Here is a 19,113-nt window from a genome sequence, read left to right on the forward strand (position 1 = left end):
AGTTTATATTGGGGGAAGTGCTTCTGGGTATGTGTTTGTCTTATTGGATGATAAATAAAGTACTGTTTGGCCAATGAGGCAGCAAGTTAGGCGGGACTAGGAGTCAAGGAGGATTCTGGGAAATGAAGTAAAGAAGTGGTGATCCAGGCAGGAAGTGTCATAGCAGGGAGACTCATATAGAAACAAGGGCAAGAAGGAAGTGGGCCCCCTTCTCTCTTCCTCCAGAGTCACCATGTGAGCCCAGGAAGACAAGATGCATGCCACTGGCTTCCAAGAAGATAAGTCTTATAATATATATACATTTATGATAATTAAAAATGAGCTAGCAGATGAGAAATCCTAGTCATTGGCCAAGCAGCATTTGTACCTAATATAAGTCTCTGTGTATTATTTTGGCCACCCACATGACAGGCAGAACTCAAGCAGGTGGCGGAAAGATTTATCGTAACAAGTTTAACAAAAATAGAATAACTTATCCAAAATGTAATATTGGTTATAGCCAATATTTATATAGCACTTTTTTTTTCCTTCCAGACAAGGTCTTACTGTGTAGCCCAGGATGTCCTAGAACTTCAGATCCTCCTGAGCAATGGGATTATGGGTGTACACCACCACTTCCAGCTTTATATAATAGTTTTCTTTCAAGGAAATTGAAGATGTGTCTTGCATGTTATGATTCAACCCTAGAGGGATCATGGGTAGAATATTCCCAGACTCTTTATTGAGAAAGGCAATCAGAGTCCAGAGATCTCAGAGAGCCTCACTTCTCTCTTGACTTTGTTGTTCTCCTGAATGGGGCGGGGGTTGTTCTGGGAGACTCTGAGAGCTGTCTTATCCTGGCCCATCTGGTGCTGGATTGCTTTCCTGCTCTGGAAAACCACCAAGAATGGAAACGTCACATGATCAGCACACTCTACAAAGCCTTACTACTACCAACCTGAGCAGGAAGACGGTCAGAAGGAAAGATGAAAGGAATCCTAAATTCATTTAGAACAGAGGGAGGGAGGTGGGGGTGGTGGAGACGGACACTGAAAGAGACTGACTTGACCAAAACCATTAGAAGTTGGAACAGCAGAATAGTAACAGTCATCAGCAATGGTAACAAAAAAGACAACATTGTCCTCATCCAGGTGCATCTGGCTGAAGACACACACTGGTGCCTCCTTTTTCTTTTTTTTTAATTTGTTTTTTTTTTTCTGGAGACCAGGCTGGCCTCCAACTCACAGAATCCGCCTGCCTCTGCCTCCCAAGTGCTGGGATTAAAGGCCTTCACCACCACTGCCCAGTGGAGCCTTCTATTTTTAAATAATATTTTTATTATTTGAAAGCTTTGTACATGTGCACAATCATATTCATCCACCACAGAAGAAAAAGATATCCCAGAAGAAATGGAAGAAACAAAAATTTATGGCACAGGAATAAATTCAGCATAAAATAAAAGCAGATAAAAGTTTTTAAAAAAAATCACCTTCCCATTTCAAGTCTAGATGTCCAGAGATTGGAAATCTGAGGAGGAGTATCAGGAATGGAAAGCCAGCCTCTGCAATACAGCCAAGTGGGTATCAACTGGCTACATGAGACCCTGGTCCAACAAAACTAAAACAAACAAAACAAAATTAAAAAATAAAAGAGTGCCAGCAAGATGGCTCAGTAGATTAATATGATTGCCACCAAGCCTGCTTACCCAGAATGTACCAGGTGGAAGAGAGAGTCAACTCCTTCAGGTTATCCTCCAATCTACACGTGCGTGCCATGGCCCATGCACAAACACTCATGCAAAATTAATATTAATTAAATCTAAATTGTAAATAAGAGAATAAGAAAAAGAGACCATCCAGATGAGTCAGTGAGTTCAGGATTCCCCTGCCAAGACTGGAGACCTGAGTTTGCTCCTAGGGAACCACGCAATGGCAGAGAACTGACTCCCTCATGTCCTCCACCTCCACATGCTTGTCATGGCATGCTCTCCACCCTATACCCCAACAAAAAAAGAAACCAACCCAACTTAAAAACTAAAAGGTCCCTTACTAAAATCATGTAGGAAGCAAGTAAGATTAGGAAATGGTATTCACTGTTCTAGTGAATTTATCAAAATTATCTAGTTCATTTATCAGACAAAAATTAAATTGAGATCCCTCTGCATGGCTATTAGGATGGACAAAACCCAGCTGCTACAGTCAAATGCTGGCAAAAATGTAGAGCCAAAATATTCCAACTTGTTGCTGATGGTATTCTAAAATGGTCCAGTCATGTTGAAAGCCAGTTTCAGTGTCTTAGGGGGACAGGGAAACAAAAGCCTGTCTATACTCTAACCATCATGCAGCAGTCACACCCTCTGATACTTCCTCAAATGAGATGAAAAGTTACATCACACAAAAACCTAAGCAAAATATTGCAACGTCTTGTTTTATAATCCTCAAAAGTTAGAAGCAACCCAGAGGCCCGTAAGTCAATGAATAGATACACTATAATTCATGCAAACAATGGAATATTAATTAGTTCAGGGCTAAAAAGGCATGAGCCACCAAGGCAGGCAAAGTTGTGGAGGAACCATACCATATGAAATAAGTCAGTCTTTAAAAGCTACATAAGGCAGGATCCCAACTATGTGACATCCTGGAAAAGACAAAACTATAGATCCGAGATCAGTGATTGCCAAGGGTTACGTAAGAGAAAGGAATGATTTAGGCAGACAACAAAGGATTCCTAGGTCAGGGCAACTGTTCTGTTTGATGCACAGTGGTTAGATGCCTGTCGTTTTATACATTTGTCAAAATCTACAGTAGGCACCCCAAAAGCAAGCTCTAATGCATATTTATAATACACTTCGGGGTTAACGCTGTGACTCTGTCAGTTCACTAATGGTAGTGAATGTCCCCCTCTGCTGTAGGTATTTTGATGGTGGAAGGGGCTGTAGGGAAATGGAAACTAAGATTGGAATGAGGACTCTATTTTCTGTCTAATCTTGCTCTCAACAACATGAACTTTAAAATGACAAATAGGACCAGCAACATAGTTCAGCAAGTCAAGGCACTTGCTGAGCAAGCCTGGTGACTTGAGCTCGATGCCCAAAATCCACGTAAAAGTTGAAAGAAAAAACCAACTTTTGAAAGTTGTTCTCTAACCCATACATGCATGTATGTACATGCATACATACAAACACACACACACACACACACACACACACACACACACACACCTCATTTCTACTTAAGGAGAAACAGACTTTTTCATTGTAGTTTTTTGTTTTGGTTTGTTTTGGTTTGGTTTGTTTGTTTTGTTTTCTTATTGTTTTGAGATAGGGTTTCTCTGTGTAGCCTTGGCTGTCCTATACCAGGCTATCCTCCAACTCACAGAGATCCACGTGCCTCTGTCCCCCAAGTGCTGGCATTAAAGTGTATGCCACCACCTGGCAGAAATAGACATTTCTTCAGCACTCTGGCAAAGCATCTGTGTATTGAATTATTTTGTAGAAAGAAAAAAAGCAACACACAAAGGTGGGGTGGAGGGATGGCTCTGTGGTTAAGCCCACAGGCTGCTCTTCTAAAGGACCCAGGTTCAATTCCCAGCACCCACATTGTGGCTCACAAGTGTGAGCACTGCACACACAATCCACAGGCACTACATGCACATGGTATACATATATACATTCAGGCAAAAAACCCATGCTCATAAAATAAAATAGAAAATTTAAAGACACATTCATGAGGGAAATTGTCTATTTCATAGAAGAAAAATAGTAACTCCTCCCACTCTTTCTACAAAGGGCCCTGGTCTTAAAAACTAGTCCATTCCTTTCCTAAATACACATCTAATAAAAGTATGAGTCATTGCTGAAACAGCTGAGCTGTTTCCAAAAATCTGATGTGTTCCTCCAGAGCCTTCCAGGATTGAGCCAGCATGACCCCATGCAACAGCCCCACAGGGACACCTGTCCCCTCTTCATTACTTTGTTCTCTCTTAGTCTGAACTTCCCAATCTTGACAGGGAAGAGTCCTCTCCATCAGTGTCTGGCATGCTCTGGACAAATGTTAGCTCTTCAGTCTGAAGCTATTTGAGAAATGAGTAATAGCATCACTGTGTTCATTTCTTCATATCTTTCTCCTCATCCTTTGCCTGAGACATCTTTTGTTCCAGGATGTGCACATTACATGGGGCCTCCAAGCTTCGATGTGCATCAGTCAGCTGGGTGCCTGCAAAAGTGAGGCCTCTTGGATCTACGTCCCTAGGGTTCTGATTGGTAGGCCTGGTGGCAGAGGGCCAAAACATACATATATACATACATACATACATACATACATACATACATACATACATACATACATCATTAGGGGCTCTGATCTAGGGAGTCTAGGTATCACACCTTCATAAAAACAGCCCTGAAGATTATGGAGGCGGATGCTTTAAGCACCCTCCATATAAAAGAACAACTAAGAGAACTACAAATACAGAAAGGAGCACAACCACATTTACAGACATATTTACAGGATAGCAGATGGTTCCTTTGGTCTCAGTGAGCATACAGCATAAAATGTGCTTAACATGCATGGCTATGCCAGCTCAAATTCCAATGTTCCCTCCTGGAATTGAGAAAACTGGTCCATCCCACTGGGTTTTATACTACACCAACTCATCCTAAGCAGCAATGAGGGAAAGAGGAGAAAACACAAGAATCTAATCCCTGAGGTCTGACGCCAAAGGAGCCTATTTCCTGGTCTCCTTGAGAAAGAGTTGAGGAGTCCCTGGTTGCCAGGCTCTATCAAGCCCTGCAGAAGATCATGGAAAACACTGAAGACTAGGCCCCACCCCAGCACTCCTGACTCCTAAACCCATGTTAGGGCTGAAGAATTTATATCATTTCTTCTTCTTTCTTCCTTTTCTTCCTCTTCCTCCCCCTCCCTTTCTTCTTCCTTCTCTTCCTTCTCCTTCTTCTTCTTCATAGAGCAGCAGGTAGGAATGAGATGTGGAAAGGAAACACAGGACCCTTTGCAAACTAAGCACAGGAACACCCCGCCCATCCCCCCAACCTAACCCCCGCCACCGAATCATGAATCTCCACCACTGTTGATGGTGATAATTCAATTTTTTGTTGTGTTTGTTGTTCTTTAGGTGTGAATCTCCACCACTGTTGATGGTGATATTTCGATTTTTTGTTGTGTTTGTTGTTGTTCTTTAGGTTGTGGTTACTGGTTTTTTGTTTGTTTGTTTTTTAATGTTTTGGAGGTAGGGGGTTTGCACGTGGATGCAGTGCCCATGGGAGCCAGAAGAGGGCATTAGATTCCCTTGGAACTGGAGTTACAGGCAGTTGTGATCTGTCTGGCCTGGGTGTTGAAAACCAAATACAGGTCAAGTTCTCTGCAAGGACAAGACACATCCTTGAACTTTGAGTCATCTCTCCAAACTCTGTTATTTAGTTATTTTGAGAATAAATCTCACTGCATCACCCAAGCTAGCCAGAAACACACTGTCTAGTCAGACCATTCTCCAACTGCCAATCCTCCTAGCACTGGGATTACAAGTGTACCTTAGCATGCAAGTTAAGAGAATTCACATCTCAACAAACTCCCGAGCCCAGCTGATGCCATTCATCAGAACGATGAAGTTAATGGCTTAGAGTTTGCATTCAAGCAAGCTGTGTTAAAGGAAAGAAGGAAGAAAATGTTACCATCTGAAGAACCTCTAACACTGAAAACTGAGCATTTTAGACTGCTACACAGTGAAGCTTGCTACAATTCACATTCACCAGTAAGAAAAAGGGCTGCTTAATGACATAATCTCAGTATCCATTGATTTAAATGAATTTCATCTGGTTTTCCACTCAGAAACAAATGCAACCTGCAGTGCTTATTAATCAGAAACCCTCACTGAGGGTTTATTGTATATGCAGCGCTGTGGGGCAGCCCAACTTCCTAATGGATAAAAAAGTAAAACAAAACACAGTAACTGCCTTTAATTTACTTATCATCTGCATTATTTCACTTCCAATTGCTATAAAATCTTGAACTAACCTAACCTTCCCACTGTCACAAGAAGGAGGGAAACGGATCCCCTAAGAGGAGGACTGTCTTTCCTTTTCACTTTGAGAAGAAAGCAAATCTCCAGGGTTGATGGGGGGTGAAGTGCAGAGGTAGACATTTCAAACAGAGGTGTCCCAGAATCAGTAGCTCAGTGTGTGACATAAAGGCTAAAACAGAAGGTCTTCAATCTTTGAAAGCCCACAGACGCCGGGTGGGTCTTACGCATCCTATTTTTGAAGACAAATGTTACTAAGACAATGTAGAAAGGAATATTCACAGAATAGCCACGAAAGACCTATCAACAGCATCGTAATCTCTCCATATTGCTCTGGCATACCGCGTCATCATGAATCTCACTTACTTTCTCTTTACCACAAAATGAAGCTCAAGCAAGTTTGCACAATGACCTACAAATATATTCCAGAACTGTTAGCTCACTGTTACTAATACATTTTCTTTCTTTTTTTTCTGAGTTTTCAGGGCCCATCAAAGCCAAATGGTTTATCACTGATGCTGAAATGACTTGACTTTTTTTTAGAAATACCATGTGACAACCCCTACTAATTTGACTTTTAAAAAGAATAGATTTGAATTGTCTTGCTGTGTATTACAGCAACTCTCTCTCTCTGACAATCCTTCAACAGCCCAGGCTGCTCCACTCCAGCATGCTGTCATTAACACTGTCTTGGCCTAAAATGTTCCTCTCCTAGATCTTGTCTTATCAGACAAGTGTGATGAGTCACTACACTAGGGAACCCTTCCCTAGCTGCCCCACCCCCATCCCTCTAGACTATTACCCATCTGGGTACCACTACGTGGGCCTGGTGATAAGCACCAAATGAACCCAAACATTGGCTCACTCATTCCATAGAAACTTACATTTGAAGGTATTGAGGATGGAGTGGCGGCTCTGGGATGCCGTCTACCCATGCTGAGCGCATACTCAAACAGGGAGGGCGTGTGGCACAGCATCAAATGTGGTGAGAGACCAAAGGGAGGGTGTGGTTGACACTCCTAAGAGGGACTTGAATGAGGTTTGGGAAGAGATGTTTCTGTCCCTGTTGGAATGTTGGGGAAATGTCTAAGATGCTTGTCTAAGGATTCGATTCACCAGCACAGGCCCAAGTCTCCCTGCTGTGGCATCCCCTGAGCCAATGACAAGGTGAGACAGTGTACTGCAGCCAATTTCACAGGCTTTTGAAGATGTGGATTTCAACTATCCATTTGCTACAGTGTGCAAATGATACACATATGGCACATAAACAAAAGGATGGAGATATCCTTTTTGTTAAAAACAATAAATGGGAATTCATGAAGACCTGGAAGTCATCTTGGAACTGCTGGGTAATGGTACAAGAAATACAACATTCCTATGTCTACAATGGCTTAAAAATTGTTCCATTTTCCCTACTCCTGTTTGAGTCATACTTTCCTCTGGTGTCTACCTCCCGCTCTCTTGTGCAAGAGGATTCCCCCTTGAGTCATTTCCAAAATCCTCTGAAGTTTTGTCTCCAGCCTCTCATTTCTCATTTGTAAACAGCAGGGAATCACATGGCTGCAGGAGAGTTGACCTCACCTACTTCAGATGACAGCATCTCCCTGCACTCCATCACCCATGCAACTGGCCAAACGCATCCTTTATCTGGACCAGCAGAATCAAGAGCATATATTTAAAAACCAACCCATCCATCTTCTAATTTACAAAACACAACATTTCACAAACTGTTTACCGGCAGCCCTGCCAACAATATTACTCAAATGCAGCAGAGTGAAAAAAAAAAGCCACAGGGAATAGTATAGTTGGCCAAGAGAAGTATTTGGAAATCTAAAATTACAGGGGAAAATCATACAACATTCATTTTACTTAGTCCAAAATCTCTATCAGATGATGTTGAGCAGAAAGATTCTAAAACTGGCAGGGAGAAAGGAAAAGTCATCTTAAAGGTTGGCTATGCCAGGACGGCTTTACAGAGAGAAGGAGGGGGGTAACTGGATAAGGTGTGTGCCCTTGAATAGCAGGCATGAGCAGCAATGTCTGGTGGGCCAGGATAAGCACACGGAGAAAAGAAAAGCAAATGGAGATGATTGTCAAAAGATGAGAATCAACCAAAAGGAGAAAGCAGAACCCCAGAGGGTGTTCCAAAGACTGTATTTCTAACCCACTAAGTTACACTTGCCAGTCAATGTAACTCTATGCAACTCAATTAGCACTGGTGCTATGGCAACCCAAGGGGCCTGGACACGTAAAAAAGAAGCCGAGAAAACCATGCTTCCTGGGAGTGCAACAGACATGCCCAGCCAAATGCAGAGTCAAGCAAAGGAAAATAACAGCGCTTGAGAACAACAAAGGGTGAGCAATGATTTTTTTTTTTTTTCACCAAAAGACCTAAGTAGTGTGTGGGCTCCAGGAAGAGACCAGGAGGGGGCAGCCCTGAGCAAAACAGAGCAACGAGAGCCACTGATAGCAAATTGGTTAAGCAGGGGCCCTGTTCTCCATGTACTTTTCATGCATGGGCTCACATGGCCCTACAGTGGCCTCAGAATGACAGTCAGACAATTGCATCTATTTGGCTGCAAGAGTTAACCTGCCCTGCTCGGGTTCTCAGAGGTTTGCAGTAAGGAAGCATAAAGGTCAAGATCAGAGCCCTGTAGTCCAACACCTAAAACAGAATTGAGGCACATGGCCTCTAATCCAGGCAGATCCAATGAAAGCAAGCAATGAGAGGAAGACAAAGAACATGGGCAGCATGGTAAGGCTGGAAATGGGGGAGAGAGCACCCAGTAGCATTGCTGTCCAATAGCCACATGGTCAGCACACATTCCCAGTACACGGAACCGTAGCTACCTAAAGCGCTCTGTACATAATAAATAGTACAGCTAATTAATAGGCAAAGGAAAAGAAATACATCAAATATGGCTCCTATGTATTTTTCCACAAGTTCCCAAACAACAACCAGTTGGTATGACAGCAACAAATTATGTTTTATTCTCTCTGCACTAAAAAATCGGAAGTCATTATTAGTAAAATATGCATTTGAGAAAAATAATACCACTATAAATCCTAACAGTTAATTGCCACGTCGGGGAGCTTTTAGCATAACACTAATGGACAGCTGTTAGATATAGCACTTCCTGGCTTTGTACATTTAAACTGTTTCATAATTAAAAATAGAATGCTTGGTGCTGGAGAGGTGGCTCAGCAGTTAAGAGTGTCTGCCTACTCCTCTTGTCAGTGACCCAGGTCCAGTGCTCAGCAGCCAGATAGCATCATACAACCACCTGGAACTCCAGTTCCTGGTGTCTGGTGCCCTCTTCTGGCCTTCACAGACTCCTGCATTCAAGTAGTGCACATAAATTCATGAAAGCACACACATATATATACACATAAAATAGTTAATGAGCAAATAGATAAATCCTTTTTAAAGTTGGGTATCTAATAGAAAACACACATGCATTCATGCACCCCTAAGAGTTAAAGAGCTTAAAACTTAAAATTTTAAAAAACATCCTTGGTGCCAATGGAAAAGCTCGATAAAGCCATGTTCCAAAAACTCTGACAGCTTAATTCAATCCCAAGAATACTCATGGTGGAGAGAGAGACAAGGTGTCCTCTGACCTTCATACCTAACACAGAGAGAGAGACAGAGAGAGACAGAGACAGAGAGAGAGACAGAGAGAGAGAGACGGAGAGAGAGAGAGAAGGTGTCCTCTGACCTTCATACGTAATACTGTAGGTCACACGGACACACACACACACACACACACACACACACACACACAGACAGAGACAGAGAGACTCAGAGAGACAGAGAGACAGAGACACAAACAGAGTGAGATAGAAAGACAGAAATTCAAAAGTTTTAAAAAGATTTTAGCCATCTAGTCACTATTAAAATTGTTTCCAAATTTCAAAATATTGCAAAATCAAACGCATTCAGCAAAGATGGAACTAACTAAATAATTTCCTTAAAAGATGGAAAAGAACACACACAACTATACTCAAAATTGAACCAATCCCAGTGAAGAAGGTTCCTGCCTTAGAATTTTTTTTCTGTAGTAGGTAAGTGTGGCCCTGGCCTTTCATCACCCACACCCAGAGTCAAGCCCATCTCGGGCATTAGCTCCCTTGTGCATCATCATCATCTCCAAGTGTGAACTATGTCACACTTTGGGGCACTTGTTGGTGTTCCCATGTCTCTGACTCGGGTAACAATCACACCTGCAGTGAACTTTCTAGACAATCATGTTTGAGAATCACTCCTCCAGACCTCTGAAAACAGGCCAGAGAAAAATGGCCAGGGGCATAAACAAATCACCTACAACGATTGCCTTGTCTCTTGTAACATGCCTAGGAGCAGTGGGGAAAGGGGCCAAGCTAAATCTACAGTCAAGGGCAGCTTGGCAAGAGAGCAATGAAGTCCTCAAGTGCTGCAAAGAAGCCTCCAAATGCCCAGGGGGGCCTACCTCTGAGTAGCCCATATGTCCTGCCCCTGTGCACAACACATACGGGCCTAATTGTGCTCCCTTCTCCCAAACCCCCCAGAAAAAAAAAAAAAGATAAATTGAAATCCTAACTCCTGGTACCCAAGAATGTGAGTCAATTTGAAGGGAGGATCTTCCCCAGGACCAGCAAAAGACAATGGGTAAGAGTAGGTATGAATCCGAGTGGGATTCCTTTTTTTTTAGATTTATTTATTTATTATGTATACAGTGTTCTGCCTGCTTGTATGATCTCATTTCAGGTGGTTGTGAGCCACCATGTGGTTGCTGGGAATTGAACTCAGAACCTCTGGAAGAACAGTCAGTGCGCTTAACCTCCAAGCCATCGCTCGAGCCCCTGAGTGGGATTTTTACATGAAGTGGGAATTGGACACAAGGAAAGGCATAAACAGGGTGAGACCATGTGCAGACACACAGAAGAAATGGTGACATGCAATGAGAGAGGTCCTTAGATGGAACCAGCCCTGTCAGCCCTTGATTTGCAGCTTCTGGCCACCAAAACTGTAAGACAGTATGTTTCTATGGCTCTAAGACATCTAGTTTAGGGTGTGTGGTTTTGTTACAATGGAGCACACTAATACAGTTTAAAAAACCAGGGAGCCAATGTAGGTAGTAAAGCACTGATTGTCACTACAACAAGGTAACAGATCATGCCTGCTGCCTTAATAAACCCCACAGATTATTTCATAAATAAACTTTATAAAATATATAATAATAAAATTTATAAAAATGAAAGTAAGGAATTTACAGGGTATAAAAAAAAAAGTCCCATAACATCTGAGATCCTGCAAAAACTTACCTTAACCACACTTGCTCCTTGAGTGAGCTAATAAGGTCAAGGGTTACGAGAGGTGACAAAGCCCTCAAGCTCTCAGTCACGCTGGCTCCTTCCTTGCTAGGACTTGGAAGGAAAAATGTGCATTTTAAGAAAGTATCATCTATATACTGGAATGAGTTTGAGTATATCTGGAATAGTCTCAACAATGAATGACAAAGTCAGAAATAGCAAAGCCCTATGGCTGCCAAAGGTCTTGTGGCAGAGTAGGGAAGCTTCAGCATTGTAGGCAAGACAGGGAGCAAGTGCTGTATGCAGACCAGCCTGGGCTGGAGGAGGGCTTCACTCCGAAGGCTTAAGCACTACCACAACACAGAATTTATGGTTCCTAAATGTTTGTTTTAACTAGTGTTGAGAACACATATTTGACCCAGTGTGAACTTGACCCAGGGGTCCCTCTCCCTTCTCTTCAGTCTCTGTGCCACATGACAAGATTTTCCAGTCAAGCCTCCCACCCCAGCTCCCAGGACTGGGGTCAGGGCCGAGGACACAGACAGGACAACCCTCCCAGCAGCTGCTATGGTAAACTTTGCGGCAGATGTATTGGCAAAGCAGCTGTCAATGGTCATGGCAGGCCTATGAAAAATGTGTGATCATCATGGGCCGCTCTCTCAAGCCGGGCTAGTGAGCTGAGCCAAAAGGAACAGGAGACAGCCTGAGGGTGGCCTCGCAGTCACCCACCCTCCACAAGCTACACACACCCTCCAGAATGATACGATCTACTGTAGCCTCTCTGACACTGAGGGTACAAATAGCTAGATCTCCTCTGCATGGAACTTAGTGAGCATATCTAGGGTGAGTTTTCAGGGGTTTTGGTTTGGTTTGGTTTGGTTTGGTTTGGTTTGCACACACACACCCCACACACACACATACACACCCACACAATATAGGCTGACCGCCAATGGAAAAGCAATGGAATATCGATTTTCTGTTCCTTCCTAAGGAGAGAAGAAGTCATCTGATGTGCCATGAGTTCCATGAGTAAAACCAGACTCCAGACTCCCTACAGCTGGCTGCATTTCTCCCCTATTCATAGAACCTGGCACATGGTAAAAACTAAACAGATATCCGCTAAATAAATAAAAGAGCCATGCATGCATTTACAAAGAGCCTGCAACGTGCCAGGCACCCGCTTGGAGTCCTGTCCGCCATTGTTCCTCTCCCCTCTGCCTCACCCTGCCAGTCTCACTTCACTGTCCTCTCCTTTATCCTTTTGTGTTTTCTGTTCCCACATTCAGTCTCCTCATTAGATCCGAACCCGCAGGCAAAGTTTGTCTCTGAGCCACATTAACTCTAGAAAAGCACAAAGGAACAAAAAAGACTGGAAAAAAACAATGATGGGGTGGTTTAGACAAAGGGAAGAAATGCAAAAATGAGAAGGGGAAAATGTCACACATCAGGGGTTTAATGTTTCCACTCTGAGGACAGTCCCTTAAGCCACAAAAATCTTCTGTAAATGTTGTCATTGGGAAGAGAACACATGAGATACAATCGCTGGATCACTACTAACGGTCCCCAGTATTAAACACTAGAAAAACATATCCCATGCTATGATTACAAACTCCCAAAGACACCTAAACAGACAGACAGACTCTCTGTGTGTGTGTGTGTGTGTGTGTGTGTGTGTGTGTGTGTGTGTGTGTGTGTGTGTGTGTGTGTGTGTGTCTGTGCGTCTGTGTGTGTGTGTGTCTGTCTGTCTGTCTGTCTGCCTGCCTGCCTGCCTGGCTGGCTGGCTGGCTGTGTGGAAAAGCAGCATTAATGTGCAGTTTGGCATCTCCACACAGGGACTGGGTGGCTGGAGCCCCAGGACCACCGTGCTGCCTGCACAGAGGCATTCTTTGCCCCATGTGGGTCTGCTGCCTGCATGTTTCTCATCTCTGGTTTGCAATTTAAGGTTCACTAAATCTTCCATCTTCAGAAGCATTTGCCTTCGGTACATTTAAATTAAGTTCCAATCAACTCAAAACAATCCAAGCTGGCCCGAAGGAATGCATTGTGTTCTTCACTGAATTAATCAAACAATGAAAACCACAAGCACATCCAATCTCCTATGCAGAGATTCTTCTGGCTCAGTTGACGTAACCTATGTAAACCCTTTAAATTACCCTTAAAATATGATAACTATTAAATACCATGGGTTATACATTGCAGTCTACCCATACACTTTGTGATATTGACACATTTGGATTCTTGCATAACAAATTACATTCAAGTGCAGTTGCTCAATCTTGACATGTTAAGGTTAAAAGCCAGAAAGGGAATTGCACATCAATTTATTTTGTTTACTGAAGTAGTTACACTGATGAAAATTGGTGAAAGGATACTATCAATTCCCACCCATCTTACAAATACTTTAAAGTACTGTCCCCCAAAGAGCAAGCTTCAACCCAAAGAGAACTAGAGACAGCGTGTAATGGTGTGTGTGTGTGTGTGTGTGTGTGTGTGTGTGTGTGTGTGTGTGTGTGTGTGTAAGTTCACATGTATTTGTGGGCTTGGGTAAGTGTGAGTTTGCATGTGTGTGTATGAGGGCATGTAGAAGCCAGAGGTAGATGTCTTTCTCAGTTGTTTTCTACTGTTGGTTTGCTTGTTTGTTTGTTTGTTTGTTGAGATAATGATTTTTCTAAACCCAGAGCTCACCAATTTGTGTAGACAAGCTTGCCAACAAAGTCCAAACATCCATCTGTCTCCACCCCCTCAGAGCTGGGGTCAGGCTCATAGAACCATGGCCAGCTTTGAGTGCCAAAGATTGGAACCTAGTTCCTCATGTTTGCATAGCAAGCAGTTTATTGATTGCGTTATCTCCCCATTCCCCATATTTGGTCTTCTTTATAGCCTTTTCAAAATAAATCATTCAAAGGTACACAACAACACAATGACTTTAAAGGAAGACAGATTGGGCATCTCTGGCCCAAAATCCCAAATCCAAAACTTTCTGAGTACCAACCAGACACCACAAGTGGAAAATTCCATACCTGATTTCACGGAAACAGTTCAGTCAAAATGCAAACACACTAAAAATATTGTGTAAAATTACCTTCAGGTTATATATAAAGCATATATACAAATGAACTTCATGCTTCAACTTGGATGCCATCCTTAACAAATCTCATTATATATAAACACATATTTAAATAAAATCAAAGTCCCAAATACTCATTTGGCCCCAAACATAGTGAATACACACTATAGTAGAAAAAAATCATCCACATTACTTTAAAAAAAAGAATGCATACGCAGGGAAAGAAGGAAGTCATGTAACATATAAGTGAGAGTTTACTTGACTTGATGCAAAACTAAACTCTAAAAGTCTCTAGTCTCAGCATGGCTTTCATACCCATTCCTTTTCACCTTGACACCTCTAACAATCAAACAGGGCAGCCTGGTTTTAATTTAGTCATTTCTGTAGGAGAAAGTGTACAATCAGACAGACCAGATGAATTCTGCAAAGCCACACAGGTCTGCCAAACATGGGCCTTCTAAACCTAAGACCTTTCTGGCATCATGCTGCTCATCCATGAATACAAGGGGATGGTACCAATGCTAACTCCAGTGGTCCTGTCTAAAGACACTGGTTCCCTCATCTTTCAGGACACACCTGAAATAAGATCCCATTAAAAACACCCATCTCTGGGCCGGAGAGATGACTCTGTAGTTAAGAACACTCGACGATCTCCCAGAGGAACTGGGTTCACACACATTGGGCTACTTACAACTAACTACCTTGTAACCCAAGAGGATCTGACACCCTCTCCTGGACTCCATAAGCACTGAACTCCACCCCCCCCCATATATATGGGTGTGTGTGTGTGTGTGTGTGTGTCTGTGTGTGTGTGTGTGCATACATATATACATATATATATATCACTATAAATAAAAAATAAGCACATAAATAAAAACAATAGCTTTAAACAAATAAAAGCATCCATCTCATAAATGCTACACTTTGAGTGGTATGCTCAGCTGCTCCATCTCTGCTTCAGCAACATAATAATTCCTGGAAGGAGTTGTGATTAGAGTTTTTAGCACTGGTCAGAAAAGCACCAGAAAGGACAGTGGTGCTGAACTGTCTAGATTCAGTGTCACCTACAGCTTCCTCTTCAGAGCCAGAAGGAAAACTCTAACCCAGAGCCAGTATGTCACAGGCATCATGAGATAAACACAGTACAGCTACTTCCTCCCAGTGAAGCCCTAACTCTCTCAACCCACAAGTGGCCAGTGACCCCTCTTTCTGGACCTGCAGGGAGCAAAGCCAGCTACTCATGCAGACACATGTCCTTGCCTCCCTGGCCTGGAGAAGCAGGAAGCCATGATTCAAATGTTCACTATCCAGATAGTCTCTTCCTAGTGCTTCATAAAACCTTAGATCACACACCAGCAGACTCTGTTGATTTGTATGTGTATTCGGTGAGTGGGTGAGTATCTATGTGAGTGGACATGTGGGCCAGTACATGTGCATGTGTGTGCTGTGCATGTGAAGACCACAGGTAAACCTTGAATGTCATTCTTCAGAAGCCTTCCACCTTGTTTTTTGAGACAGGGTCTCTTATTGGCCTGGAACTTACCAATTAGGCCAGGCTGACTAGCCAGTGAGCTCCAGGGATCTTCGCCTCACCTTTTAAAGGCAGGATCTAGGGATCAAACTCCAGCCTTTATGCTTGCATGGTAATCACTTCACAAGTAAGCTATCTCCCCAACACCTGCCCCGTATGTTCAACCCTCACACAGCAATAGTCACTGCTTCAGTGCTGTCAGAGGGTTACCCACCATGCTACAGGCCGAACCTCTCATAGTAGCTCTGCGGTAGATGCAGTTACTAGGAGAAGGAATCGCAACACAGGATAATGTTGCTGCCACATCTGCCAGTCCTATCAAGTGTAATCTAAGAATTTAAGAACAGAAAAACAGAGCTAGGTATTGATGACACACACCTTTAATCCCAGCACTTGGGAGTTCAAGATCTCTGTGAGTTCAAGGCCAGCCTGGTTTAAATAAACATATACATTTAACTTACAATGCCTACAAACCAAAGCAGTTCTGACTAGCAGCTGGAGTTTGGCCCACCAGAGATCTTTAAGTCAACCATTACTCCTTGATCATAGCCTGAATACCAAAACACAGAGAAGGGTCCTTTTCATTCACTTAAAAGCCCCTCTGTTGACCTCAGGAACTAAAGGCATCTGTCAGCAAACAAGGCCACCAGAATGATTGCAGGTCCCAGCACTCACGTGATGGCTCATAATATCTATAACTCTAGTTCTGGGGGACCTGACGCCCTCTTCTGGCCTCTACATATAATAGGCACATACACAGTACACAGACATACATACAGGTAAAACACCCATACACACAATTTAAAAAAAAATAATAAAAATTTTAATGTTTACTTTTCCTAGGATGGAAGTAAATTTTTTTTTATTCTCAGAATTTTTTATTCTTCATCTTTAACTTTACAATGTTTATAATAAATATTCTTCAGTCTTCTCATATCTATATGTATTATTAATAAAATGATACCATTAAGCATGCATATTAACTGGGAAAACACCAAGTGCAGGAAGATTCTGGAAAAGAACTGAACCACAAGGATGGAGGATGCAGGTAGCTCTTTCCAGAAAGCTTTATAAACTTTTAGTGTTGGGACTGCTTAGACTAAGTCTGTAATTCTAGAAAGGGGGGCGGGTGGCTGTGTATATTGATGCACAATGTATTAATAGCTCATTGGTAGAGAGCTTGCTCAGCACCTGGGTAACCTTAAACTCAGTCCCCAGTACCACAACTGTCCCTGCCATATTCCAGGAAAGGAACTCGACTTTCCATGCCTCTTCTGTCACCACGTTAAAGAATGCTTATTTGTTGGTGCCATGTTTAAATTAATCATATTGGTCTGGCACACAGACTACCTCAAATGGGATTTTCCCCCCTAGCATTTGACTCAGATGAGACAGTGATGAGCTCCTGGGTGAGAGCCGAGGAATCTTGGATAACATAATGCTAGTGGGCCCGCTTAACCCAGTCCTTCCTTGATGGTTATACAGGCTGCAGGTGGACTGTATTCCAGATTTCAACTTCCCAGGGCAGCGCCTGCCTCTTCAAGAGGCCCCTGTAGAAACCCCCACCCCCACCCCACCCCACCTGGCCCATTGTGCGAGGCCGCTGTGAGTACAATCACTTACGTTTGGTGCACCTCTGAGAGCCAGGAGCCTTACTCCAGCCAAGGCAGCACTGCCCTCCACAGACATTGATTCTGAAACAAAACGAGACCCCTGAGTCCAGCGATGCTCCCTTCCCAAGAACTCAAGCTATCAGAGTGTTCCTGGAAAGCCAATCCTTGCTTCCACATTCCTCTGGATTACAGAGCTGGAACAGTACTCGGGATGCCCAACCCAAAGCTGCCCAAATGGAAGGGTAAGGAACCATTCACCTGCGAAGGATGAAGGAGCCAAAGCTCACTTCATACCAAGGATGAATAAAAATCCAAACTAATGGTTGTCTTAACCCCCAAATTAAGAGTCAAACGTAGTTTGCATATTCTCTGGGTCCACTTGGCTTCAGAGGGAAGCACACACACCCCGAAAAAAAAAAAAAAAAAAAAGGAAGAAAAGTGAGATCACCCTCAGGGAATCCAGCCCTGCAGGAGGAGAAAAGTCAAACGTCCAAATTAAGTCTCCCCCACCCCAACTTGTGATTGATGGGGAGAAGGCAGTGCAGTGGGGATACCGAATCACAAAACTTTCCAAGCCCCACTGCTGTTCGTGCCAAGAGTGTCACTAACCCCAACTCCTACCACCGTAGGACCGCCGACCCCACAGGTGCCAGGAAACCCAAGTCTACAATTTCCTGGATGCCCAAGGAGAGCTGGGTCTTTAAAGCCAACTTTTACTCACAATCCCCTTTTCTTTGGGTAAACCAAAATAAAAACCCAGTTGTAAGAAGTTTAATTGATGCCTTGGGATTAAGCTCTAGTGACTTCATGTTTACGCCCATAGTCTAGCAGCAGAAGGGTTTGCGCACAGGAGGTTACGCCCCGGGGAAGAAATAAATGCCTTTTGTGTTTCCCCCGCAGCTCCGAAACAATGCACTCGGAGTTAAACGCCAGGAAAAGTGAGCGGGCTTCCCCCGCTCTCGCCCCTTCCCGCAGCGCCCCCGGTGGGGAGGAGACAGTCCCCGAGTCCCGGCGGGTCCCCGCGCGCGAGCGGGGCAGAGCGTGGGCTTACCCCTGCAACTGCTGCTTCTGCTGAACCTGCAGCCTGGAGCCCCCGGCGCTCTGGGTGTCCTGCGGCACTTTGGAGCGCACGGTTTGCCTGCCATGTTTGGCGAAGCGGGTGACCGCCGGCTGAGCACCGGCCTTGGAGTGGAACTGCCGGCCCGGCGCCCCCGGACGCGCGGGCTCGGGTGGCAGCGGTGATCGCAGCCCAGGCAGGGCCGCGCCGCCAGGCTGGCTGGTGCGCCGGGTCCGCTCGGCTGGGGGCCCGGCCAAGGAGCGGCTGGAGGTTAACGATGAGCTGCGGCTGTACCTGGCGTCCAGGGCGACGTTGAAGGTCCGTGGGGGCCCAGACAGAGGCAGGGCTCCGGCCGCCAGCCCCGGGCCCGGGCGCACCACGTACGTGATCCTCCGCACCCGGCCGTGCGCAGACCACGCTAGCAGCCCTGCCCAGAGCAGGAGTCCCCACCTGAGCCAGGCTCCCGCCATCGCGGGCAGTCTCCGGCCGCGCGGCTCGCCCTGCCCCGGCGCGCTCGCTCCGTATCCCCGAGGACTCCGCG

General features: G+C 44.2%; 1 protein-coding gene across 5 annotated transcripts in view; it reads right to left on the minus strand.

Annotated features, from left to right (window-relative positions):
• Positions 1–19,057, minus strand: part of Ltbp1 (latent transforming growth factor beta binding protein 1) — a 373,886-nt gene extending 354,829 nt beyond the window's left edge. For all 5 annotated transcript variants that reach the window (XM_027426071.1, XM_027426069.1, XM_027426070.1 and 2 more), the window contains exons 1-2: positions 18,567–19,057; positions 17,526–17,596 (exon numbers count right to left, since the gene is read on the minus strand). In XM_027426071.1, the coding sequence (XP_027281872.1) occupies positions 17,526–17,596; positions 18,567–19,042 (547 nt within the window). In that variant the 5' untranslated portion in view covers positions 19,043–19,057. The remainder of the gene's footprint in view (positions 1–17,525; positions 17,597–18,566) is intronic.
• Between the last annotated feature and the right edge of the window lie 56 nt (positions 19,058–19,113).

Source organism: Cricetulus griseus, chromosome 7 (assembly GCF_003668045.3).
Source record: "Cricetulus griseus strain 17A/GY chromosome 7, alternate assembly CriGri-PICRH-1.0, whole genome shotgun sequence".
NCBI classification, from domain to species: domain Eukaryota; kingdom Metazoa; phylum Chordata; class Mammalia; order Rodentia; family Cricetidae; genus Cricetulus; species Cricetulus griseus.